Source organism: Uloborus diversus, chromosome 8 (assembly GCF_026930045.1).
Source record: "Uloborus diversus isolate 005 chromosome 8, Udiv.v.3.1, whole genome shotgun sequence".
In the NCBI taxonomy this organism is placed as follows: Eukaryota; Metazoa; Arthropoda; class Arachnida; order Araneae; family Uloboridae; genus Uloborus; species Uloborus diversus.
The window spans coordinates 17,335,184-17,363,064 of record NC_072738.1 but is presented as its reverse complement, the minus strand read 5'-3'; the positions used below and the strand labels follow the sequence as shown (position 1 = coordinate 17,363,064).

General features: G+C 34.2%; 1 protein-coding gene across 1 annotated transcript; it reads left to right on the top strand.

Annotated features, from left to right (window-relative positions):
- Positions 1 to 27,881, top strand: LOC129227929 (lambda-crystallin-like). The gene is made up of 5 exons (XM_054862550.1): positions 1 to 108; positions 11,271 to 11,505; positions 12,753 to 12,914; positions 14,477 to 14,777; positions 27,559 to 27,881. The coding sequence occupies exons 1-5, from the start codon at positions 74 to 76 to the stop codon at positions 27,771 to 27,773; spliced, it is 948 nt and encodes a 315-aa protein (XP_054718525.1). The 5' UTR covers positions 1 to 73; the 3' UTR covers positions 27,774 to 27,881.

Sequence of the window (27,881 nt, the reverse complement as noted above, 5' to 3'; positions counted from 1 at the left end):
TATCTTTGAAGGCAACGATGAATGGTGTGCTCTCCAAGCATTGAAGGCTTAGAATATTTTTGAAGTTTCAAATATGTCCGGAAAAAGTAAAATTGGCATTGTTGGCAGGTTTGTAAAATATTAATAGTGCTAATTATTCTCGTATTAGTGTCTCATTTGTTATTATTTTCATTTAATGACTTATTTGTATTTATATGTTTTAAAATTGCTTAGGGGCGGATTAAGCCCCTATTCTTTGGCACCACTGCCGCGGATAAACCGCAAAAAAAAAAAAAAAAAAAAAAAGTTTTAATGAGGGACTAATAAGGTAAAAATTGTTTTACTTAAAAACTTGACTGGAGAAAAACATAATGTTTTCAACAAACAGTTAAAATATATATACAGTAGAGTAAAAATGTTTTGCATTTTTGCACAACAGAATTTAACATCAACAAAGAACAAGGGTATGATGTATGATGAAGAAAACGCAGTAAGTGAAAAAATAGGCAAATAAACAAATAAGCAAAAACAAATGAATTTAAATTTATAATTTTTCGACAAAAAAAAGGATTTGTTTTTTTGGTGCGAAAATACATGTTCCTGATTGTTAATTGACTTTCGGATAAGCGGGAGTTTACTGTATTTCAAAAAAATTTTATTTGTTACGCTTACTACTGTTGGAATGATACCAGCTTTTAAATGTACAAAGGTGTGTAACATTTTTTTCATAAAAAAAAAAAGAAAAATAATTAACTTGAATTTTGACATCTTGAATTCAAATGATGTTTTTCGCAATCGCGTGTTTCTTTGCGTGTGTGCAGGCATGTGTGTGTGTTTGTATCTGTGTACAGGCATGTGTGTGTATGTGTATATATGTGTATGTCTGTGTAGGTGTGTATTTGTGTCTGAGTGCATATGTATATACAGTGGCTCCCAAAAGTGTTCGTACACTTTGAAATTTTTCAGTAAAACCAAAATAGCACAAAACTGAATTCGAATTTGAAGTCCAATATTTTTTCACATCATTCCTATGTCATTCTAAATACAACCCAATAATTTTTTCTAAATATTGACGGATCTTCTTTTTGAAATGGGTCAAAAAACGAAGAGACAGAGAAATAACACGCTACAAAATTCGTCGTACACACAAATATTTTCGAATAAATTCATGATTAAAATTATCATATGCCGTTTTTTAAATATTTTTGCATTGTGTTGACCCTTAAAAGTCATTTGGCTTTCATTTTTTGGTTTATTTATTCCTTAATATTGTGCTTATTACTTTAAAATGGCTGATATTCGTAATACCTCACAGTAGCGGTAAATTGGTTTAAAATGTCTGAAAATTAGATAATTTATCCCATTCTATAGTAAAATGCTTGATAAAATGCTTTAAAGAAAATAATCGGACCGAAAACATGGTAAGAAAAGGTCAACTGGCAAAGTTAACGAAGTGTGATCGGAGATTTAAAGTAAAAAAAAATTACGAAAAATATACATTTGAGTGCTGTAAAAGTTTCTTGGAGTTAAATGAAAAATTTTACATTTAATTTCACCTAAAATTGTTCGCCAAGTTCTCTGATTAGATGAATTAAATGGGACCTCTTCCCGCAGAAATTTTCTTGGTCGTGCGAAAAACAGAAAGCTTACGCTTTTCGTCGCAAAATCAATGATAAATAAGCTCAAAAGGTTTTAGAATTACGTCTTACTTACAGATAAAAATGAATTCAAAACTTTTGGTTAAATTGTTGTATAATTGTAAGTAGAAAAAAAAATTGGAACTTAATCTTAGGAACTTAGTTGGATCAGTTAATCAGGACGGTGGAGGTGCTCTATTGTGAGGATGCATGTCAGCATTAGGACTTGGTAGTTTGTAATTTTTTGATGAAATAATGAATCATGCCGTTCCTTTAAATATTTTAAAACCCAATTTTGAACTCTTAGCCAAAAATTTGGTTATTGGAAACAACTTTGTTTTTTATCAAGATAACGATAAGAAGCACACGGTTTTCAACGTTTGCGTCTAGTGCCTCGAAAATTGTCCTAAAGTTTAGAAAATACCTCCTCAATCTCCAGATTTTAACTTTATGCAACATATTTAGAGATATTTGGTGGCTAAATTACAAAGATACGGCTTTGAAACGAAAATAGAGCTAGAAACAGTAAAACTCAAAGTGTGGTTGAACACTTACTCCGAAATTACGCAAAAAAAGAAAGAAAAAAGAATGAAATTTCTTCCCAGGCCTTTAAAAGGTGTTGTTGATACTGCATGATATTCTACTAAATAATAACTTAATAAAAAGTTAGATTATTCAATAATATATAAGACATTTTTTAAAGTGTACGAAGACTTTTGTGAGATAAAATTTCCGGTTTTTCTTCTTGGTTTTTTATTTTTTAAAAACTAAGTTTTAATATTTTTTAAAAACTTTTCATGTAGTTTTGTTAAAAATTTATCATAGATCTTATGATTAAATACCTATTCCGAAATATTAATTCTAACTAATGAATAGGGGCCAATTTCGCTGCAAGTCGCAGGTGTACGAACACTTTTAGGAGCCACTATATATATATATATATATATATATATATATATATATATATATATATATATATATATATATATATATATATATATATATATATATATATATATATATATATATATATATATATATATATATATATATCCGATATTTTCGACCCATGAAAGTTAGGATATTTTGTAAAAATTTTGTTGTGGGGGCCCCTTTGTTGTGGAGGCCCCGGAGCATTAGCCCGGCCGCGAATTTAGAAACACGACTGCTTACGCAGGTCGTACAGATGGCGCTACGAGCGCATTTCATTTGGCGCGGTTCGACTCCTCGCGTAAATGCGCCAAGAAAGCGATTTCGCTTTTAAGGTACTTGCGCGTGCGCAATGATGTGATGTCTGTTTTTTTTACCTTTGTTGCTGGTATTTCGTTGATTATGTGATATGAATGGGTGTGTGGTCAAAATCGGTTTTTTTGTTACAAACTTTGATGTTTTTTAACCTACGAACAAAACTTTATTGACATTGTATTTCTGAAATATTCTTTTCTGAATTTATTCTTTGCATGTGCAAGTTCTGTGTTGGACTGTCGTTGAGATGAAACTTAAGAATGTTTCAATTTGTTCGACTGAAAATTACAAAACATTAGAAATCAAAATTCTTTAAAACCACGTTTGAACGGATGTGGTGTCAAAATGAGTTATTTTGCTACAAACATTTTCTTTTTTTTTTGACCTACGGACATATCTTTATTGACATTGTAATATTCTTCCGGGAATTTCTTCTTTGCATCGGAAAGTTCTGGGTTGGATTGCCGTTGCGATGAAAATCAGGAATGTTTCAGTTTTTAAACTGGAAATTGATTAACATTAGAAATTAATTCTTCAAAACCACGTTTTAAACTGCATGTATGCAATAAATAATTATTTGGAGATATTTCATTAATTTAATTTCTAATTCTTGATCGGTTATGAAAAGTAGTGATTTTAAACTTTTAAAGTGTCAACTGAAAGTAGAATTTTCAGCAATTGAAGTATAATTGAGGTGTCAACAAAAAAAAAAAAAAAAAAAAAAAGAAAGAAAGAAAATCTTAATCTAGTTTGTAGACATACTTCGTTAGTTTTTAAAGTTACTCAACTGGTTATGTATATCGTATACATTTCAGCAACAGCCTCAAATGATTGAATTAAAACCCTTAGTTGTATTTTTAACTGCTTTTTTTTTACTGTTTTCCAAGTAAAGTCAAATCTCGATAAATCGGAGTCTCAAGGGACCGGTAGAAAGCTTCGAGTTATTGGTAGCTCAAGTTATAAGAGGTTCCTACAGTATTCTCAAGATTTTGGGGCCCAGGGAAAAGTTTGAGGTGAAGGTTATATTCAGGGGTGCCCATCCCCTAAGAGCAAGGGGGGAGACCCCCCCCCCAACAAAGTTAAAAATACCCCTCAAAACAGCCCCCACCCCCTAAAAATTTTAATGTCGCACTCTGCGCCATGACTACCCCCACCCCCCGCCTAGATAGGCACCCCTGGCGTATTCGAGTAATAACTCTGCGAATTATCGAGACTCTACTGTGAGTAACTTCGATAGGACAATGACCAAGCACAGTGACAGTAAATAAAATGAAAATCATCACCAAGGTTAGAAATGGGTTGTAAGAATATCATATAGTCTCGATAACTCGAAACTTATTACTCGAATATTTTTTTTATCTCGAAGTTTTGAATGAAGTGTGAAGGGAAAAAAGGGGGCGCTTGAAACGAGCACTGAGAACACTGCACAATAAAAAGCATGTTGCAAGGACAAATGTTTCAAGGGAGGGGCGATTGATTTCATTACGTATCCTTTACTACATATCTTGACCTGTTAGCATCAAAGATAGCCTAAAAAGGACTTTCTTGAACTTTTTTGAATATTAAAAATTTACCAGTGGGGATGTACCTCTCCCTTGTATTTTTCTGTGGTGTGCTGAGTCAGGCTGAAAGTTGTAGAGGGTACTTTGCTGGGTAGTCGAAGAAATATACTGAGAAGCTGTCTGCATCGATATTTTACAAAGCACATAGTGCTATAATACTGCTAAAGAAATGCAGAACATGTTGTTTATGCTGATGCAGATTGCATTCTATTGAACAGTAATGAGACGTTTATACTATAGTGCAGCATGCTCTATGAATCCCCACCAACAAAAAGATTTCGTGTTTTAACTGTCCTACACAATGTCGCCCGCTACCTCTTTCATATCGCATATCTGGACTGTGATGCTGTTATATATGCCCTTCTGACCCTTTTCAAAGCTTTTCCATATTCTTTGGTCACCTTGTATGTCGTATATCTTGTATCGTAACTTTACACCTCAGAGCCAGACTAACATGAGTCCAAAAATTTGGAATCCTCACTGTATTACTGCATTGAATGTAGAATATCATTCTGTGTCAACATATGAGATCCTAATTCTATGAAAGATATTCCTTAACAAATATTTAGCTGCATTTAAAGAGCGCAAGTTCCATCCTTTCTATGCCTCAGACAAACGTTTTCGCTCTCTCTTGAAAAGAAGCGAAAATGGACTAACGATAGTCTAGCTCAGAGGTACAGGTACTATAACCCTAAATTTAATTTAGGTGCATCAATACATAAATATCAAAACATTTTATTATTTTAGCATAAGCAGAACAGGTCACCAAATTAATTTTGTGTTCATTGTCTTTGGAAATCATAGTCGAGGGTGTACACACACAAATATCATTAGCAGTTAACCTTGAACAAAATTAGCAAGTTGTTTCTTGCATCCTATGATATGAGGATCCCATTCTTTCCTTCTGTGCATCTAACATAAAATAGTTTTTTTTTTTTAAACTTATCTACTCTCAAATAATAGATATCAATTAGAAACCTACATCTAGTAGAATTTACACTTAAAACAATATTCCTTTTATCTCATACAAAATGGTTCTAAGAGAGAAAGGAAAAATAACTGTCTTAGAATGTATTCGCAACTCCAACGAACTATAGGGGGCACTGAAGTCACTGTCTAATGGCGGAATTGAAAACTAAAACAAACGCACATGGTAACGAAGAAAATGCTAAAAGTGTTGTGATTTTTGTTCGGACGTATGATTTTTTCGCTTTATTCTTTTTAAATTAATTTTCAAAGTCTTGTTGATATTCTGACCCACGTAGAAAGAAATGAGAATTCAAGAAGCATTACTAAACGTCAAACATTAATGCAAAGTACGTAGTTCATAGTTCTAAGCAGCCATTTTCACGATGTTGAATTCGATATTTATCAATTCTTGATAAAACTAAATAATAATTGTGGCGTGACAAGAATAACAATTAATGCTAGAAAATTTAATATGACATTACAAATTATTACCAAAAGAAGATGATACTTTTTTGCCTTGCTTGGCTAGCGCTTATTGTTTTCCATTTGTAGCTGAGTTATTTCTCTTGAATTCCCGAATCGGTTAATTTAAAAATTTTCTGTTTCGATTTTTCTAATTTCTGAGTTACGATTTAATTGTGTCATGTTATGCAAATCATCAACAAAATTCTCACGGATATATGGTGGTAGTTTTCTTTTCAGTTGATTGACAATTATTTCTTTTTACTTATCGAATTCTGTAATCTTACTACCATTTTATTCCATTCATGATAAAAATTGAAAATGGTTTAACTAAAAACGCGAAATCTCGCCAAGGCTACTTTGCTCGCACAATACCAAAACTATAACCCTAAACAAATTTGGCGATACCTTTCAGCTGAGAATAAAAGGAATAAAGTAAATTCTTTCTCGGTTAAATATTTTTCATTTTGTTCTATGATAATATATTCAAGAAAATATTTTGCATACTGTCCATTCCAACTAAATGCTGCTGTAAAATATGGTAAGTTTAATTAATTTAAGATTAAAAAAAACCCCATATTCTTACAAATTCATACAAAACAATAAAAATTTTTACCTTGTATAACGTTATCCAAGTTTGTTAATCCAGTATTTTCGCTTTTACCAATTATTAAGGAAATAATGAAAACTAACATTATTTTGAGAAGCTCGAGAATACTACTAAGTGACGAATTAATTTCTGTAGCTGAAAGCAAACTAAGACACATCGATTGCGTTAATAAATACTCAGAACAAACTGCCTGTGTTTACGTCAACAGACACACGTGGAACGCTTCATTTGCAGTTTTGTAAATCACCGCAAGGTAGCGTATTCGAGCGCTGGAGTTCCGAATTAAAAATGAAGTGATTATTTAATTAGAGGGAGAAATGTATTAATTAATTTATTATGCTAATTTTATAATTCCATTGAATTTTAATTGAAATCCGTGTAATAATTGCACATAAAAGATTTAAATGCTGCATATATCTTGCAAGATTATTAAAAAGTGCTTTTAGAAATTGTTAATTATGATTTAGAAAATTCTTCTTACATTGCTTGCCTTTTGTATCTAATATATTTTTTACTTTTTAAGTCATAACACATGTATATTTTTGTTTTTATTATGATCTGTAGTTCTAAATGGGAAAAAATGTTTGAAAAATGTTCTTTTCGGTGCACAAGCTAGAGTTTTGCAAAATTACTAAAAAGGAGAAACAAATAATTGTATTACTACATGCTTTTATTTAAAAATAATAATAATAATAATACAAATAGCTATGGCTTTTTGCATTACCTCTATTAAAATTTATTTTTTGAGTTAGATTACGATTTATTTTGGCTTTATATTGTGCTTTGCACTTAAAGGGTCCTCCTGCGGGGATTCTGTTTGACCCTTTAGGCATTCCTTTCTTGAAATAGATGTCGGTTTAAGTTTTATTTTTCTACCTTTCCGTCTGGGTGAAAAAATTTTACTTATTAAATTTAATTTTTGATTCAATTATGTGCCCGTTATGATATTGATCAAATAGCCAACTTTGTTAATTTTGTTTTGTCAATATTTTCATATGACACTAGTCTTTTTAATTCGTGTACAAATAACTGCTTATCTTCAGCTGAAGCATTAATAATTTGAGAACTAATAGAGGGAGCCTGTATTTCGTTTTTGATTTCTTTATAGTCAAGAGTGTCACTGCTTTCATTGACTTCACTGTCTAATATGACATTTTTAAGTTCCATCTCAGAGATGATGTTTCAGTTAAGTCAAGAAAAAAAAATAGGAGCTGGACATTTGGGACCTAAAGCAATTTTAGCTGATTCATGCCTATCGATATAATTAAGTTTGGTACTATTAGGCAATATAAGTCCATTTTTATCCTGCAGCAAACATTCCTGCGGCAATCGCGACTTGCGCGTGCGACTCGAAGGTTGGCGATGAATCCCTTCCGGAACTTTTCTCCTCGCCAATCGATCGTAGCGCCATCTGTGCGACCTGCGTACGCGGTTGTGTTTCTAAATTCGCAGCCCGGCCTGCCCTCCTCTAAATCCAGCCCTGATTCTGCAGTAAATGCGATGGCCATACATAACACTATCGTGCTCCCTTTTTGATCAGTTCAATGACATTTCTGCAAGGTTGTAGTTCAAAATCTTTCTTGGCTTATAAACAATGTATCTAACCCTTGTCTGCCCATTCTCCAAATGTATTTATTTGAAGGTCTGAGAAAAATAGGCATAAGTGAGAAAAAGCTCGATAAAATATTGTCAAAACATGTAAAAACATCTACGTTTTACTGTACTTTTATTACACTCAGATTCAGAGAACCTTCAATAGGAGATCACTGTGACCTTCCTAAAGACTTAAAACGTTACAAACGTAGAAAATAATCAAGGTTTTCAAGATATTCCTCGATTTAAGTATCAAATTCAGAAGCATTTTTAAAAGTCCCCCCCCCCCCCACTCGATCAAAAATCTGACTTTTACCGATTTTTCATGCCTAAAATCGGGTGTGCATCCTCCCCAAGAGCGGTTGTGCGAACCCCTTTAACTACTACCCTTTAACACTATTCCTATAAAACCAAAATTTGAATATGACAAGTCCTTAAAAACTTGGATAACAAGTGGAGCTACGGCTTTAAACATGATTAAAGCATTTTACATGATCAGGAGGCATACTAAACCAACCATCAATAACATCATCCATGACTTAGCTGGAATTCCCACCTTGCACCTGAATGAGCCTTTGGCTGTGACGACAATGCCTGCAGGCATGGATGACCATTGAAAATAGAAACCTACTTCATCAACAATTCCTAAAAATCCCCATTATAATGATAAAAACATCCTAAACATGTTAATTAGAATAAGGACAACAGTCTCAAAAAATACCCATTATGATGATGAAAACAGATCCAGAATTGTTCATTCAAATAAGGTCATGATAAATTCTAATTTCAATCACAATATTAATCTTAAAAAAATCACCATTACAGAGAGAACACTTTGTCCATAAAAATTTCCATTGACTAAAAACACGGATAAGAGCTCTTTTAAATACCTTTTTCATACTAAGTACAGCAGCTCTTAAACCGCATTTACCATTAAAATGAGGATTTCACATCTTAAAAAATCTGTTAGGGAAAAAAAAACATTTTCAAACATAAAAAAAAAGATTAATTTGAATTTTGACCTTTTGAATTCAAATTATGTTTTTCGCAATCACGGGTGTGTGTGTGGGTAGTTGTGTGTATGAGTGTTTGTGTGTGGAGGGGGTGGAATGTGTATGTGCGTGTAGGCATATGTGTTTGTGTGTGAGGGGAGGGAATGTGTATGTGCGTGTAGGCATATGTGTTTGTGTCTGTGTGCAGGCATGAGTGTGTGGATAGTTGTGTGTGTATGTGTTTGTGTATGTGTGTGTAGGCGTATGTATGTGTGTGTGTGTGTCGTTGTGTATGTATGCGCGTGTGTGTAGGATATGGACGCAACCTGGAGGCGGCTTTCGCTAGAGGAGCAGCATCGTGAGGCGACCGGTCGACAGTGATGGTGCGGAGGGTGCTGGCGGGAAAATAAAATCATAGGACCTCAAAACAGTCAAATGAAAGCAATAAGCAATTCGCAACTCCAGCGCTCGAATACGCTACCTTGCGGTGATTTACAAAACTGCCGAAAAAACTAAAACATTGCCACATTGCGTTCCACGTATGTCTGTTGACTTAAACATAGGCAGTTTGTTCTGAGTATTTATTAACGCATTCGATGTGTCTTGGATTGCTTTCAGCAACAGAAATGTTCGAGCTCCTCAAAATAATGTTAGTTTTCATTATTTCCCTCTAAAAAGTGATTTGATTGAGAAATTGTGAAAGCGCGTTAACACCAGAAAACTCTGGATTAACAAACTTGGATAACGTTATACCAGGTAACAAATTTTATTGTTTTGTGTGAATTTGTAAGAATATGTTTTTTTTTTTTTTAATCTTAAATTAATTTAACAAACCATATTTTAAAGCAGCATTAGTTGGAATAGACAGTATGCAAAATTTTTTCTTGAATATATTATCGTAGAACGAAATGAAAAATGTTTAATAGAGAAAGAATTTATTTTGTTGCTTTTATTCTCAGCTGAAAGGTTTCGCCAAATTTGTTTAGGGTTATAGTTTTAGTATTGTGCGAGCTAAGTATCCTTGGCGAGATTCCGCCCATGTTAGTTAAACCATTTTCATTTTTTATCATGAGTGGAATAAAATGGTAGAAAGATTACAGAATTCGATAAGTAAAAAGAAATAATGGTAGATCAATTGAAAAGAAAACTACCACCATATATCCGTGAGAATTTTGTTGATGATTTGTATAGCATGACATAATTAAATCAAAACTCAGAAATTAGAAACATACCAAACAGAAAAAATTAAAATGAACCGATTCGGCAATTTGAGAAAAATAACTCAGCTACAAATGCAAAACAATTAGCGCTAGCCAAGCAAGGCAAAGAAGTATCATCTTCTTTTGACAATAATTCGTAATGTCATATAATTAAAGTTTCTAGCATTAATTGTTATTCTTGTCAGGCTACAATTATTATTTAGTTTTATCAAGAATTGATAAATATCGAATTCAACATCGTGGAAATGGCTGCTTAGAACTACGAACTGCGTAATTTGCATTAATTTCTAACGTTTAGTAATGCTTCTTGAATTCTCATTTCTTTCTACGTGGGCCAGAATATCAACAAGACTTTGAAAATTAATTTAAAAAGAATAAAGCGAAAATATCAAGCATACGAACAAAATTTACTAGGTTTATTAGCATTTTCTTCGTTACCACATGCGTTTGTTTTAGTTTTTTCGTCCGCCATTAGACTGCAGTGCCCCCTATAGTTCGTTGGCGTTGCGAATCGTGATTGCTCAAAAAAAAAAAATAAATAAATAAATAAAAAATAAATAAAAAAAAAAAAATTAAAAAAAAAACTGAAATAATAAGAGAAAGTTCTCAAATAGCATTAGTGCTCCCTTTAAACATCCCTATTAGCTTAAGAAGAAGTCTTAATAATTATTTTTTTAAATGATGAAAAACTTCTTAAATAACCTCAACAGATCTTTTAAAACACTATAAAAAATAGGAACAGAATAGGGGCAAAAAAAAAAAAACAAAAAAAACTGCTGAAAATTTTATGTTTTACTAGTTTTTTGTAGCTTACAGATAAAATACTAGTTAGTACAAACTCTGGTCTACTACTTTTACTAAATCATACTAAAAGTGCCTAGAACTTATAATCTGGTTATTACTTAAAATCGTAAGGTCTCATTAAAAATATTTTTGCTTTATTAGCTTCATTTATTCCATTTTATTCATGATTATTTGAATTTTATGCATTGTGTCCCCAGTGGCTTGGTTGGAAAAAGCTGGGCTATGCTGTTTGCCAGTGCTGGCTACAAAGTCTCAATCTATGACAATGACCCCAAAGTTTCTGAAGCAGTAATCCGAAACATTGAAGAACAGTTGAAAAAATTGGAAGGGTCTGGCTTGCTTCGTGGCTCTTTATCTGCTTCTCAGCAACTTCAACTTATAACTGTCACTTCAAATCTTGCTGACTGTGTGAAAGGTGCTTTCCATGTTCAGGTGAGAGACAATTTGTCACTTGAAAAATTTTGAATTATAAGATGACTTTCCTAGGGCATGCGGTAACATTTGCAGTTGGCAAATCTTAAGTAAATACGGTGGAACTATATCATAGCATCTTCCAAGGGCCCAAGAATCTGTTTTCCACAATAGCTAAATACCACATTTTCCAGCATATAATCCGCGGATTATCTGTTACAAAAGTCAAATTAATGAGGTGCGGATTAAAAGCTGCCGCGGATTATCTGTGTTTTTTCTTTTCTCAACACCAACGAATTGAACCTCAATATTTACAGCAGAATCCACCAATAGAATACGTTTCGCTGCCTGTAGGTTGTTTATTTTACATAGCTTGAAGAGTTCCTCTTAGGCGATTCAGGCCATGCAAAATAAACAATCCTACAGTGAAGGAGGAAGCCTTCAATTGCACAAAACTAGATCCGTTTGCTCTTTTGCCTTGGTGTAATTAGCGGACTATAATCTCGATTTGAAGAAGAAATCATTATTTTTTATATTAATTTTGATAATACCTTAAAATATATTACTTTGTTACATTTCTAATATAATTGCTGAAATTATTATTTAACCATCGTAAGGTCTCATTAAAAAAACATTTTGGATTGTTCAATCAAACTTGATTTTTCACATCGTATTATACAATGCTTTTTTTCCCTTCATGCCGATTTCAGGACACCGCTGTGGATAATACGATAACATTAACAGCCCACGGGCCACAATCGGCCGCTGAAGCTGATCCATGTGACCTGTTGTTTTGTTTAATGATACAAATCCAAACGTACCATTACTGACAACATTACGAATTTGGAGCCAAATATACAGAAATTGGCTTCTGAAAAAAAGATGCATTAAATAATAAAAAAAAAACCCTCAAGTAATGACAGCAACAATTGTTAGTTATAAATTTTCTTTCCTTTTCCATATTTTCCCATATTATTTGAAAATTTAAAAACTATTCTGAAATTTTTTGAAATATGAGGTGCGGTTCTTGGGTAGAAAAATGTTGGTCACCATTGTCTTCAGTATTATTCATAAGCGAATGGAGAGACCAAAATGACTTGACGCTATAACCAAAGTTACTATTTTTCCATTTTTTCTTTAAAAAAAACAGGGAGCGGACGGAGTAGATTCACTAATTTTTGTGCATTACCAAAAACTTTTATATCAAGCATTATTTTTTTTCTCTTTTTAAATCATGATAACTCTAACCGAATTTAATTCTCATTTAGGAGTCTGTTCCAGAGAACGTAGATATCAAAAAGAAAGTTTTTCTGGAATTGGATGAATTGGCTGATGATTCTGTAGTTTTATGCAGCTCAACAAGTTGCATCGTTCCATCCACTTTTTCTGAAAAGCTGAAACATCGCTCACAAGTTGTCGTTGCACACCCTGTAAGTATTTTATTATTATTTTTCGTGTATCTGACATTATTTCAGTAGTTTCTGCATTATTTAAATTTTAGGCCAGTTAAAAATAAAAAATATTAATCCATTTTTGAAAATGTAAATGCATTTCCATTTAACGTCATCAATTTATCTAAAGCATAATTATTAATATAAAATAAATCATTCCAAAAGCAAAACAAATTAATTATGTAAATAATGGCTAATTAGGTTTATGCTTATATCTAAAATTCTGCATAAATGTATAATTATTTTTTTCCCTGACATATGATTTGATAACTGATAATCTTAGCAACATGTTATGTCAAAAATAAATAATCTTGCATTTACTTTAAGTACAAAACCGCAAGTTGTTTGAAATATCATTTCAAATTACAACTTTTTCAAGTGATTTCTTGCTGCATTAATCTCTTTGGTAACTGACAAATTGTATTACCATTGAAATTGAGGAATGAAATTCAAACATTACCAGACATTTTTATTTATTTTTCTTTAAGAGCAAAGAACTGTTAAGTTTCGACTACAATGATTAATTTTAATTAGGTCGTTTTTAAATAATATATAATATGGTACAGTACTTTAAAGTACTGCAAAATTTAATATCCTAGTGTTTTTCTTTTTTTGCGGCATACTTTATTTTAAAAAATAGCAGTTGAAGTTAATTTGTAATAAATTGACTTTCTATATTTATATTACTATTTGAAACTTTGATTTTTTTTTTTAAGTTTTTACTGTCATATTCAAATGAATTTGTAGAGTAAAGCTAATGTAATGTGTCATAAAATTAAAGAGAAATTGAAAAGCAACACAATTTAACACTGGAGCGTTTCTTTTTTTTTACATTAAATTACTTGGAATGTGATGAAATTAATAAGTAACAAATTGAACTAAGTATGTACTGTGGTTCTATATTGTAATATTTTTGAAAAAACTTTTTTCTATGTCAAAACTTGATAAATTATTTTGTCATAGAAAAAGTCTTAACATGGTAAAAAGTTATATACATGGACTATGCAGTTATCCATGTATATAAAAAGAAGAAAAAGTAATTCTTTCAGATTAAAAAATATTATACAGTCAACTCCCGACTACCGGCTGTCCAATTATCCACAGTCTTTTCACTTTTTTAAATGGTACTAATATTATAGTCATTAAATGGTTTTTGAACTTTTGATTTTGTTATTGTTTTTAGCTTTTGCGTTAATTTTTTACATTCAATGTTATAGCTTTCCGCTATAATTTAAATGTATGTGTGAATTTGTCCTTTTTAGCTATTTTATTTGGATTATTCGGGGTTTTCGCTTATCCGCAGTTACGTTGGCACCCTATTCTGCGGATAATCTGGAGTTGACTGTATATTATTATATTTTAATACTTTTAAATTATCCAAAAGGGGCCATAATTTCTCAACCTGAGGGAATAATATGGTTCACACAAAATTACTCAAATGTTAAGTGTTAATTTATTACTTTTAAAATTTCGCTGCAATGTTTAAAGCTACAGCTCTTAACTTCTGTTGCTAATTCTGCTTTTCGAAACTTTCCTGACAGGCTAACCCCCCATACTATGTACCAATAGTAGAAATGGTACCTTCTCCATGGACAAAACCAGAAGTTGTCTCTAAAACTACCGCTTTAATGAAAGAGATTGGTCAGAAACCTGTAGTATGTAAAAAGGAAATTTATGGATTTGCCATCAACAGGATGCAATATGCCATCATCAATGAGTGCTGGCGACTTGTGCAGGATGGTGTGATGTCAGTGGAAGATGTCGACGCCGTGATGTCTGAGGGTCTTGGTATGAGATATGCATTTCTGGGAGTGTTTGAAACATGCCATCTTAATGCTGATGGTAAGTCCCTTTTTAAAATGTTTTTTTATTATATTGTGATACATTTGCTATCAAGCTCACATACCAAAAAAAAAAAAAATCGTTTTTGTCATGAAATTGTGGGTTGAGGTTAACCTGACTGTTGTTTCTGTGAAAATTATTTAATGTTGAGGGAGCAAAGTAAAGCATCTTTGTCTTTTGGGCAGGAATTAAGTTTTGAAAAATGTGAATAAGTAGGGCTAAATTAACTACTACTGAATACTATAAATGCATTATTATCATATGAATTACTATGTGATATTGTTGCATCAGAGCAACAGTAAAATATCCTGCTGTTGCTTTGAGGTGACAATATGAAACATATTTGAATAATATGTTATACTTGAATGTAGCTGAATTATTATTAAAGAAATTACAAATATTAAATGGGTTTTAAATTATATCTTGGGTACATGCTAAATTTAAAACTCAGAAAATTAAATTTTTTTTACCATGGCTAAGGTTTTGGATGTATGTCTTTTTAGCAAGAAAGATATTTTTTCTTTTTAATTACATAGTTATGAAAAAAAAGAACTGAGAAATAGATTTGAAGATGTCAGTTTTTGATGTACTACATTTTAAAAACTGGACTTATAACGGGAACATAAGAGGAAAGAAGCAAAACTGCATTAAGCCTGATGGTTGAGCTTTTTTTTTTTTTTAGCTTTCTGTACACATCAGTTGGATGATAAAACAGAAACATATTTATGGGGCACCAGATCAACCAATGGGACAAGTTGTTACCCTTCACTTTTGCTTTCAGAAAAATTCCTCTGTTTTTCTCCCACTTTTTTTTAAAAGTGTTCAATGTCTGTTTAAAAAATGCCATTGCATGGTTTTAATGGTGTCACTATAACTTAACTTTTTCTTTAATGCGTTTCCAATGTAGTAAAATAAATGAGATATTTTTTTCTCTTCATTTCTGAATGGAAGGGGGGTGTCGAAAGCACCTCAGATAAATGAAGGTATGTTCTTATATTTTGTTTAATGTCAAAAATGGTGTCTACATTTATGCTTGTAAATTAAGTGCACTAACTTGCTGCTGGTAAATTTGAAACAAACGACAGGGAAGCTTCTACGAACAACTACTTATGTTGTCAACCGATTTTCCAAGACACTGATCCCCACCCCTCTCGACTCAGTGTTAAAAGTCCGCAGGAGAGACCAGACATATCTCGTAATGACCAGATTTATCCTTTATTTGAAAATTTTCTTGCTTTGTTTCCTCTTTGCATATTAACCGATGAAGTGTTTCTTTGAATAAAGGGTTTCGAACATTTTAGGCCACTGATACAGAGTCAAGTTCAATTGGTGTGTAATGACATGTTCAGCAGACAAAACCTATGGTGAGAGCCCACATCCCAGCAATTTTTCGTATAAATAAACTTGATGAGGTTCAATTCCAATGAAATGATCCAAAATTCCATAAATTATCATTTTTTCAGAAGTAAATAATAAACGGTATTATCAAAAAAGTTGTGGAAAGAGAGAATAATAAATTTTATCATACTTTAAAAGTATTTTTCTTCCTAAATTCAAGTTGCCGCTCCTATAAGTAAAATTCAGTAAATAAAAGCACAAACAATTGCTTTAAGTATTTTTTTCTAACAATAGTAAAGTTGGGGAGATAACATTTCCGGGCTTATTGGCCGTGGTCTAATTGGAGTAGAAATTACAGACGTTTCGGCATGCTTTGCGGCAGCCATCATCAGTCGTTTGAGTTTTGGTGAGACTGATTCCTTCTTCGCTTCATCGCTTCATTGCATTTTCACAAGACCTAGGCAGAGCCTATTTACCTCGAGTCTATTGGGGTGATGGGAGTAGAAAAAACTTGCCGAAGCACACCAAAGGGAAGAAAGAAGGGGGGAGGAAGTAAGCTTATGGCCTCGCTGGGGCTGCGAGACTGCTTATGAGGGCGTCGATTTGCTTCTGCTGGACCTGGAGCTGAGCATAGACTAATAATAAGAGTAGACCGAGCTTTCTCATTCTTGCTGATGAAGAAAATTGGTTCATAGATGTATCATGTGACTAGTGGAAGGGCTTGGCGAAGACTTTGGCAGCATGGTTGCTAGATGGCAGCATTATCTACAGTTTGGCACTCGACATGTATTTTACGACAATGTGTTTTCATTAAAAAAAACTTCCAGGTGCAGAGATTGAACTGTTTTTCTTTTAATTATGCATTATTTTGACATTAGTAATAGTTTTTGATCAGTTTTCGGTAACTTTTATTTCATTTGGAGCTGTCAGCGTTGGCGTGAACGAAATGGCGTAAACGTTTTGCGTTAACGCAAAAATGTACTAATCGGTATCTTAAATTGAAACTGTAGGTAAAAGTCTTACCGTTTGCTGATTCTTCTTGGTCGCTTGCATCTTTTATTGCTTAGAGAGTTATTGAAATTGACTAAAGAAAATGCACAATACTATCTAAACGAAAAACTCACTATATTAACAAAATATTTACAACTTAGAATAACAAATTTACAAATCGGACTCCATAAAAGATCATTCTTCCGTGTTCCATCAATTCTATTTATTTTATTTCCCGCTGGCGTTGATCGTCTGCTACGATCAACGCCCGCTGTTGCTAGGATATCCACCAGTCACATGGTTTGGTTTATGAGCAGCAAAAGGGTTGCCATAGCTCGGTCTACTCTTATTATTAGTCTATGGAGCTGAGTGAGAACTTGTGAGATGAGCGACATGAGTTGACCCATGTCTTGTCCCGGTGATGTGTGTTGCTGGAGAGAACCGGTCTTGGCAGAAAGTCCGTGGGGGCAGTCGTGTGGGTCCGATGGGTCCATGCATTGTCCTTCTGGGCGGGGAAAGTCCGCGGGGTCTTGGGCCTCCGGTCTCTCGGGGCAGACGGGGACGTTTGCTGGATGGTCACCTCCGCAAAGGTCGCAGCAGGCTGGGGTGGCTTTGTCCTTGTTGCAATCGTAGGACATATGTTCTTGTGCACACTTGAGGCAGCGGGGAGTTCTGAAGCACTTGACGGCAGTGTGGCCGAAGCGTTGACATCTGTAGCATTTGACGGGGATCTGCTTCGGACGGAGACGTTCCACAGAGATGAGGAGATATCCTAGGTGGCTGACACCGAGCACGTCATCTGCATTGTCCGTCTTGTTGAGGATGGCGATGGATAGGGGCAGGGGTCTTTTTTCTGGGCCGGCTTGCATCTGAATAACCTGTGTGACTTCAAAGGCAAGTCCTGTAAGGTCGTCTTGGATCTCTTTGGTTGGGTAAGAAAGGGGAAGACCTCTTATCACCACCTTGAGGGGCCTCTTGCTGGCTAGGAGATGGCTACGAAACTGCATGTTATGGTCGTGCAGGTAACTTTCAATCAACTCCATATCCTCGACGAGCGAGGGGAATATCTGCAAGTCTTTTCCATTGATCTTTCCCTGGATGGGTTCCGAACACATCTTGGCGAGAATATCCAGTAGCTTAACAGGCTCTATGACGTCGGTGATCGTAATGGGTGGGGGTCTTGGTTTTGCTTTACAAGGCTTGGCAGGTGCTTCAGTAGTACTAGGATTGGTCATCGTCAGTCTCTGGGGTGGCTCGTCGACCTTGCTGGCGAGAGGCTCGAACTTATTGCTAAGAGGAATTGCCAGATCATCCTTTTTGCTGCGACTCGTCATATGAGGAGAGGATCTTTTGACTTTTTTGAATGGGCTCTGTAAAGATGAATCCAGGTCTCTGCAGGTGTCGGAGTCTGATGCTCTAGGTTGAAGAAACATCCTGTGGATCTTTCCTTCAGTCTCTTTCAAGAAACTCGTTATATTGCGGCATAAGATATTTTCTGGCTTCGGTGGCTCCGATATTTAAGCAAACTGCTGCTGGGCTGCTGGTCCTGCTTGGGAGGCCTTCTCAAGCCGCTGGTGGAATAAGGTTCCTGATTGGATGAGATTCAAGCTGCTGGGTGATCCTGGTACCTGATTGGATGGGATTCACAAGCCGTGGTGGCTACCGGTTTCTGATTGGATGGGACCACAGTATGTTTTAGACTGTTGTGGCGAGCGGATCTAAGGGCAGGGTGCATGTTTTTGGTAAATTGAAATTCTCCTCTTTTCTGTTGAAATTAAAGGGGTGTTTGAAAATTTCTATAGCTTCGCGATGAAGAGGGGCAAAGTAATGAGATGCTGTAGCCAAGATTTCTAAGCTCCAAGACGAAGACGAACAACGGGATGGAGTTGCCATGGGCAGCCCCTTAAGCCCTGTCATCGCTAATTTCTACATGGAGTTCTTCGAACAGAAAGCCCTTGCCTCTGCCACAAAGAAGCCCGAGGTTTGGTTCCGATACGTTGATGACACTTTTGCGGTGTGGAGCCATGGAGAAGAAGACCTGCAGTTGTTTCTTCAACATCTGAATAGTGTTCATCCCAGAATTCAGTTCACCATGGAGAAGGAGAGCAATAATCAGCTGCCTTTCCTCGACATTCTTGTGACGAAAAAGGAAGACGGGACGCTCGGCCACCAAGTGTACCGCAAGCCCACACACACAGACCGTTACCTTCATAAGAACTCAAACCACCACCCGAGAAAAAAATGGCTGTCACCGAGCAGAAAGAATCTGCGAAACGACACATTTGAAGGAGGAACTGAAACACCTTGAGCTAGCATTTCAAGCCAATGGATTCACTAGAGGAGAAATTAGAAGAGCCCTTCATCCCAGGGAGTCCCAAAATAATGAACAGAAGTCTACCCCATCTGAACCATTCGGGAAAGTGTTCTTACCCTACCTACACAGAGTTACTGACCGAATTGGAAAACTCCTTGAAAAACACAACATCAAGACCATTTTCAAGCCCACCACTCAACTTAGAAATTGTTATCGCCCGGTGAAGGACCCCCGTGACCGTTTCTTCACATCTGGAGTTTACAAAATTCTGTGCTCCTGTGGATCAGTTTATGTCGGAACTACGAAGCACAGCATCAAGACACACCTTTCTGAGCATGTTCGTCATTGCCGTTTAGGAAACTATGATAAGTCAGCCGTAGCCGAACACAGCCAACAAGAAGTCCACAACATCAAATTCAAAGACACAGAAATCTTGGCTACATCTCATTACTTTGCCCGTCTTCATCGCAAAGCTATAGAAATTTTCAAACATCCCTTTAATTTCAACAGAAAAGAGGAGAATTTCAATTAACCAAAAACATGGCACCCTGCCCTTAGATCCACTCGCCACAACAGTCTAAAACATACTGTGGTCCCATCCAATCAGAAACCGGTAGCGGCTAGAATCTCATTCAATCAGGAACCTTATTCCACCAGCGACTTGAGAACGACTCCCAATCAGGACCAGCAGCCCAGCAGCAGTTTGCTTAAATACCAGAGCCACCGAAGCCAGGAATCAGTCTCACCAAAACTCAAACCACTGATGATGGCTGCAGCAAAACAAGCCAAAACGTCTGGAATTTCTACTCCAATTAGACTACGGCCAATAAGCCCGGAAATGTTATCTCCCCATATTGACGTCGGCCGTGAAAACCTTAAACAGTATTTAATAGTAAAGTTTTCTCTAAGCCGTTCATACCAGGGTTGCCAGACGTCCCGGATTTCAAGGGAGTCCCGTATTTTGAAAAACTGTCTCGCGTCCCGTGGAACTTCCATACGGGACGGCTTAGGTCCTGTATTCTAGCTAATAACAATATTTATAATGACTATATTATGTGACTAAACTAATTAACACCTGTTCCTATCAACGTCAATATGTATACTGAACTTCGTTTGATTGCTTGATTCATTCTTTGAGTTAGAGTTCCTCCAAAAGTGTTCTCACAAATAAACATACTGAGAGGAATCTTTCGAAGGCTATTGAAACATGATTGTTTATCACCCCTTAAAAGTACACCATAACCAGTAATTGCCCTCAACCACAAAAATATCACTTCCCCCCCCCCTTTCACTCTTAGAAGTCTGTTGTGTATTTACTGTTCTTTAATCTGGCAACCCTGGTTCATACAACCCAATTTTAACATTTTTTGAGAGGCCACTTGACTAATTTTTCTCTAAAGTGGGTAGCTGCTCCTGTGAAGTTTCACTGCACTTTTCTTTTGTTCTTTTCCCCAAAACTTATTTTGCATGGCAAGTTTTTTTTTTTTGTATATAAACTAGTTTATATTTGATAACTTATCTAAACTTTTAATTATTAAATTTTAACACCAGTCTTATCACTTTATTTCATCGGGAATTTCTTGTTTATGACAATGTTAATAATATTGCATAGAAATTCACCTCTGTGTAACTGGAATTTAACTTCTTATTTAACAACCATTATTATGTTTGCATAAAAAGAGCAAGTTTGTTATATGATAAATTTCCTATTCAGTGCAAATGTGAAAGCAGTACTGTGGGAAATAAATATAAAATAAGTTTTTGTCAAATTCCTATAATATTTGGGATTAATTTATGCAATTGCAAAACAAAAGGTACTATTGCTTTTGAAGTTTTATCAACTGCTTTTTTACTGTGGCTTGTCAGCTAAAATGCAGTCTAAATTAAAATTTAAAATTTTTATCTAAACCAATAAGGTTTTGATGTTATATAAATCCAATAAGTGCAATATATAATGATAAATCCAGTATGACAATTATATAAATCCAATAATAATATTCAATAGGGTTCAAATGTTATAACTGAACAAAATAATTGCTCAGTTACGACATTTGAACTGAGATAAGTTGGTATAGTACTGAAAACAATCACAATAGCATTTACACAAGGGTGACCGAAAAATGTTACTTCATTTTGAAGGGGGTAAGAAGGATAAAAAAAGACTCACATTAGAACACGTTTGCAAATGCAATGCTAACAAGCTGCATGCACACAAAGCCAGAGACTGAAAAATGCATAACAGCTAACACATAATGATAAATTATTTAGTCTAAGATCCGGCTGCAGAATTACTGCACTCATCGAGTTTAAAGTCAAAATCAAATTTTTTTTATTACATTATGAAAGGGGCAATGTGTTTTGGCTAGGTTGCCTAGCAAGAAGTGCTCGCAAGTGTATTTTATCAAATTAATATTGTTTGACATTTTGGGGTAAAAATGACGCATTTGTTATTAAAATAAACTATACTCTACTTTAAAGAAATATACCTAAAGAACTTGAAAAGTTATGGTTGCCGTTGTGCAACTGGCTGCTACCTTTTCGCAGCCACATGTAAATTGGATACTATTGGTGCATATTTATGTTCTCATAAAGTATAGTCATCACGCATCGTATCAAGTTAAGCACGCCGTTCTTTTTATTACACAGGAAACTTTTTTTTTTACGTCGTGTCTTGCGAATTCCAAAACATCACAACAGCAGAATAGAGGTAAGAACCTTAGAGCAAGAATTAGTAAATGGAGGGAGCAAATCCAATCATTTGTATAAAGCAAAAGCTAAGGCAAAGACCCCCAATCACCTGACTTAACAGATGAATGGTTAACATGTTTTGCTTGAAACTAGCGAAAGAAACCTGATTTCTTCCAATGAAATGCTTTAAAATGTATCAGGTGACTTGGGATCTTTGCTTCAGTAATGAAAGTCTTTTCTCCACACACACAATGATGAGAACACTAGAAATTGACGCATTTCTCAGTGACTTTAAAACCTCGTGCCGCTGGCTATCGCCATCCCTGTCAAACGAATATTGCAAAGCGCTAACTCTTTTATTCTAAGCAATTTTTAACAGCTGACAACCCCCACTTGCGGACGTTTTTGCATAGGTAACCATAGTTTATCATGTTCAGAAAAAAATTAGCTTTAATTTGATACATAAATGATGACTATACTTTATGAGTGCATAAATGTGCACCCAGGGACATAACTAGATCATTTTCGAACAGGGGCAAGACCTCATTTCGGCGCCCCCCCCCCCATACAAAAAAACCAAAGAAAATATATAAAATATACAAGCCATATAACAAGTTTTAAACAATTTTTAAGAATAATAATGATGAGAAAAAGAAAAATACAAGCAGCAATTAATAGAAAAAGTTGAAAGCCTGAATCATGAGCTCATCAGCCGTGGAGGATTCAATAAGTATAGTCAAAAGACCAAATAATTAAACTACAAACTAAAAAGAGGGTGTTTAAGCTCCAGTATATGCACGACAGAATATCATATTGGGCTAAACGCGCCACATGGTAAACTATCTTTATCTTTACCAATAATAAAGCTGAAAGTCTCTCTATCTGTCAGGATCTCTGTGACGCGCATAGCGCCTAGACCGTTCGGTCGATTTTCATGAAATTTGGCGCAAAGTTAGTTTGTAGCATAGGGGTGTGCACCTTGAAGCGATTTTTCAAAAATTCGATGTGGTTCTTTTTCTATTCCAATTTTAAGAACAAAATTATCAAAAGATGGACGAGTAAATTACGAAATTATCATAACGTGGAACCGTAACGTGAGCACAAGCCAATTGGCGAGATACGAAATTATCATAACGTGGAACCGTAACATGGGTACAAGCCAATTGGCGAGAAAATTCACCATACATTATTTGTAAATATACAGGCGAACCAAAAGACCTTTTAATTTTTCTATTACGGGCAAAGCTGTGCGGGTACCACTAGTATACAATAAACAAGAACTTAAACCTAAAATTAAGATCCTAAATAAATCTTAAATTTAATTCTAACTATCAAATTTCAATGCATAAATAACATTCCATTTGGTATCATTTTTGAACCGTTTCAATACTGGAAGCCATATTTGAATTAGGCAGTGATAAAGGAGTCCGCTGCCTATAATGCCATAAGCCTTATAAATGCGACTTTTACGTAATGATAAGTTTTTATATAGCTTTATCACTGTATTGCTTTTTTTTTAAATGATACTTTTAACGATAGGGGGTAAAAATCATTTAGTATTTTATTTATTATTTTACATATGAAGTCATTCAAGGAAAAATATTTTTGTATTTTCACAAGAGAACACATTCAGAACTTGTTGCAATATTGCTTTAAAAAATAAATTAAAAATTATAACTTTAATGAAACAAAGATTTTCAATTATTTATTTTTCAGTATTTTAATATACTACTATGAAGAAATTCGTAAGAAAAATAACAATATTCAACTACAAAAGAGCAACATATCGCAATTCGCAACTCCAGAGCTCGAATATGCTACCTTGCAGTGATTAATAATGCTACCGAAAAAGGTAAAACATTCCATTTCACGTGTTTTCTTTGGAGTAAATAACAGGCTTCAGACAGTTTGTGGTGTAATGTAATTTCAGAACAATCGAAAAGAAAGCTTCCCACAAACACGATGAAAAATTACTGTCATTCACAAAGCGTCGAAGCAAGTTATAAGTAACGGCACTTGTTTGTTTTACCTTTTTCATCCGCCATTAGACAGTGGCTGCAGCGCCCCCTATAGTTTATTGGAATTGCGAATAATGCGTGAAATAATTTTAAATCCGATAAAAAATTTAATAGGTTGTTTGTTTTTGTTTCTTACTTGAAATTAATTGATGTATTTTATGTATTTTATCCTTGTTCAAAAGGCCAGATTATCTTATTTAAACTCTATTTTAATAATTTTATGTGCAACACATTTTAAATTTTCATAATCTGTACAGTTAAATATTAATTATTACAAGAGCTAATTTTACAAAGGACACACGTCCCCCAACTTTGGTATATAGTATACATCTGAGAAACAGTTAATAGAAAAACAGAAACCTAATGTGCTTGAGATCAAAACTCTTTCTGTTAACTTTTAAATAAAAAAAAAAATCTTAAAAATGTTAAATATTATATGTTTTCAGTGCGTTTCCCTTCAGTTTATTTTTATTTACAGTACAACTTCATTTTTCCGAACCAACGGGGACCAAAGTCAATCCGGATAACGAAAATTCGGGTAATTTGTAAAACACATTCGTAAATAAGCACTTACTTTTATGACAGCAAAAAAACGCTGTAACAAAATTACATAGAGTTGTTACTCGCAAACACTCAATCATTTATAGTTAAGCTGCTGTGGTGTAGGAATGACACTCCAAATATGCCATGTTGTTTATTAGATGACTATAATTTATTGCACGTCCTATGCAGGAGTTGTGCACTTAATTAAAATAAAGAGCAAATATTTGGTACATTGAGTTTCGTTCCGGCTATCATGAATTAGAATTATATCATTTAAGTGAATATATTTTTTAACTTTAAAAATTTGATCTGGATAAGCCGGAGATCTGAATAAACAGGAGCAAGATAAACGAGGTTCTACTGTAATTATAAATATGCATCAAAAGTACCAAAGAAAAATTCAAGTTTAGAGCCGTAAAAAATAGCAGAATTCTGACACATAGACTGACGTTGATGATTTAAGCATATTTTAAATATTGTGTGGGTGGAAAAAATATATTGAAACTAAATCGAAAATTTATCGTTTTAGTTCAATTTATCCTCAAAGTCCTAGTATTTTCTAAAGAAAAATTGGCAGCCTCCCGAACTTTAAATTGAATCTCCATCATTATAGTGCGAGATATTTTTCCAAGAATGAGAAAAATTATAAAATTCAACAAATTTGTATTACACCATTCAAATTATATAAACAATGCCTTACCTACTCTCCTAACGTCTTTAGCATTTAACCACGATGATAAATAAGATGAAGATTGTTGGGGGCCTCTTTTTCATGGTCTTTCGCTCTTTTTCTGAATACAGCTTCAGATAGTTATTTCGACATATCTTAAAATTGATTTAAAAATATACAAGATGAGCAAAAAATATTCTGAGAACGGAGTAAAAAGCAGAAAAAAAGGTCGTGGTGCGAGCTTGAGAAGATACTCTTTAGAGAATGGTTCTGTTGGATAAAGATAGTGACTCCAATTCTGAAGCCATGGGCTACGGCCAAGGGAACAGTGTAACGATTTTCCCTTAGGCCCTTGGGGTGGGGAAGACAAATTCTCGTCATTGTAAAAGTTGATAGGATTGTTGACAGCTTTATGACGTTTAATTGCAGAAAAAGGACATTTGAGCATTTCTGCTGTTTTGTATTGGTGTGTACAACTCTCTCTGTGTCTATCCTTCCCACTCTTTATCCACATTAAACCATGCAAACTTTCTTGTTTTTTTTTTTTTTTTTTTTTGGGGGGGGGGGGGGGTTAATAATTAGTCCATGTTTTAAAAATTAAATTTAAGCATTTATTTAGTCAGTTTAGCGCCTCCAAAATCTGGCGCCCGGGGCACGAGCCCTGTTTACCCCCTTCTAGTTACGTCCCTGTGTGCACCAATAGTACCCGTTTACATGTGGCTGAAAATAGGTAGCGGCCAGTTGAGCAACGGCAATCATAACTTTTCAAGTTCTTTACGTATATTTCTTTGAAATAGAGTATAGTTTATTTTAATAACAAATGTGTCATTTTTATCCCACAATGTCAAACAGTATTAATTTGATAAAAAATACTTGCGGGCATTTCTTGCTAGGCAACCTAGCCAAAGCACATTGCCCCTTTCATAATGTAATAAAAAAAATTTGATTTTGACTTTATACTCGATAAGTGCAGTAATTCTGCAGCCGGATCTTGTACTATTACACAAAGACTATTTCTCTAAACATTTAAGTTTTTAAGAAAGGTTTAAAGCAGTTGTTGAAATTTGCAGTCGGCAGTCGCAATACACAAAGACAACATGCTGTCCCTCTCAATGACAAGCGCCGTCATTGACTGCTTGCTGTGTTGTTATTGATGATGTGTTAAATTAAAATGCACAGGCCTAACTGTAAAAAATTTAAACCTTTCTCTCAAAACTAAAATGTTGTGTAACTTTGTGCAAACTAAATTTGTGACCTTTTTTGCTTCCACTAGTTTCTCTCTTTGTGTCCGCAAAACACATCAGCATTATATTTACGACCATATCGTCTGAACTATGTTAAACTAACGAATTTGAAAATTGGCCCTTCTCAGAAGAGCCAAAACAATAATTTTTTACACCTGACACTTTTAGTTTTTTTTAATGTTTTAATTTTTATAGATAACTTTAAACGTAAAACTATTGTTTGAAGTAGTTATAACCAGTAGGTAGCCCTTTTTGAGTACTAAGGCAAACCTTTGAATTTGAAAAAAAAGAGATAAGCAATTTTTCACATTCGTTAGTTCAGCATGGTGCTGACGATATGTTTGTAAATGATTCTTGCTTGTTATTGTTACCTATAACATTGTTCAGTTGTTTTCTGATTCCCTTGTATAGAATATGAGGATTTTGCTTCTACGCTGATTTACTCAAGAAGTTTTATTTATTTTTTCATGCTTTTTTTGCCAATATTCCTGAAATAAATTACGAAAATGTGCAGAACCAAATAAAAATACTAACATCAATATTAAGATATGTGTAAGGGAACATGGGGCACAATAAAAGCCTAACACTCAGATCTACCAAAAGTAATAGCTTAATTGTATAATCAGAGAAGCTAAAAATCACATTTAAAAAAAAAAAAAATTAAACGAGCAAGATTATTTTGATTTCAGTGCAACAACATAATTTAAAATTGTGTATGAACATGCATTTTAATGTTAAAATTTATTCCACCTAGTACGGGCTAGCATAAATTACTGAAAACTCATTTCCTATTTTTAAGCATCACAGTAATTAGAGATAATATTGTGAACTAATTAAAATCTGAATGCTCCACCTCTTTCCCAACGCACTATAAATCATTTTTTTCTGAAATTGTTTTTTAATTACGTAACTGTTAGAGTGCTATTCCTATATTTTCTGCACATTCTGTGACCAATTGGATTTTGTTTTCTTTTAGGCATGCTTGACTATTGCAGGCGTTATGCAAAGGGCATCTTTAATGTATCAGAAACCTTTGGACCTGCCCCACAAATGAAAGGTCCAACTGCAGAAAATATTCACAAAGAGCTTTGTGAAATGGTTCCTCTTCAGCAGCTCAACGATCGTAGAAAATGGAGAGATGAAAGGTTGGCTTGTTTAGCTAAGCTAAAGAAGTCAATGGACACTGAATAAATTCCCATTATATTAAAAAAGGAAAGAATTCCTTTAAGCAATTTTAAATGCTCCCTTAAAATTTGTAATTAATGTTATATAACATTTTCAGTATAAAATAAATGTATT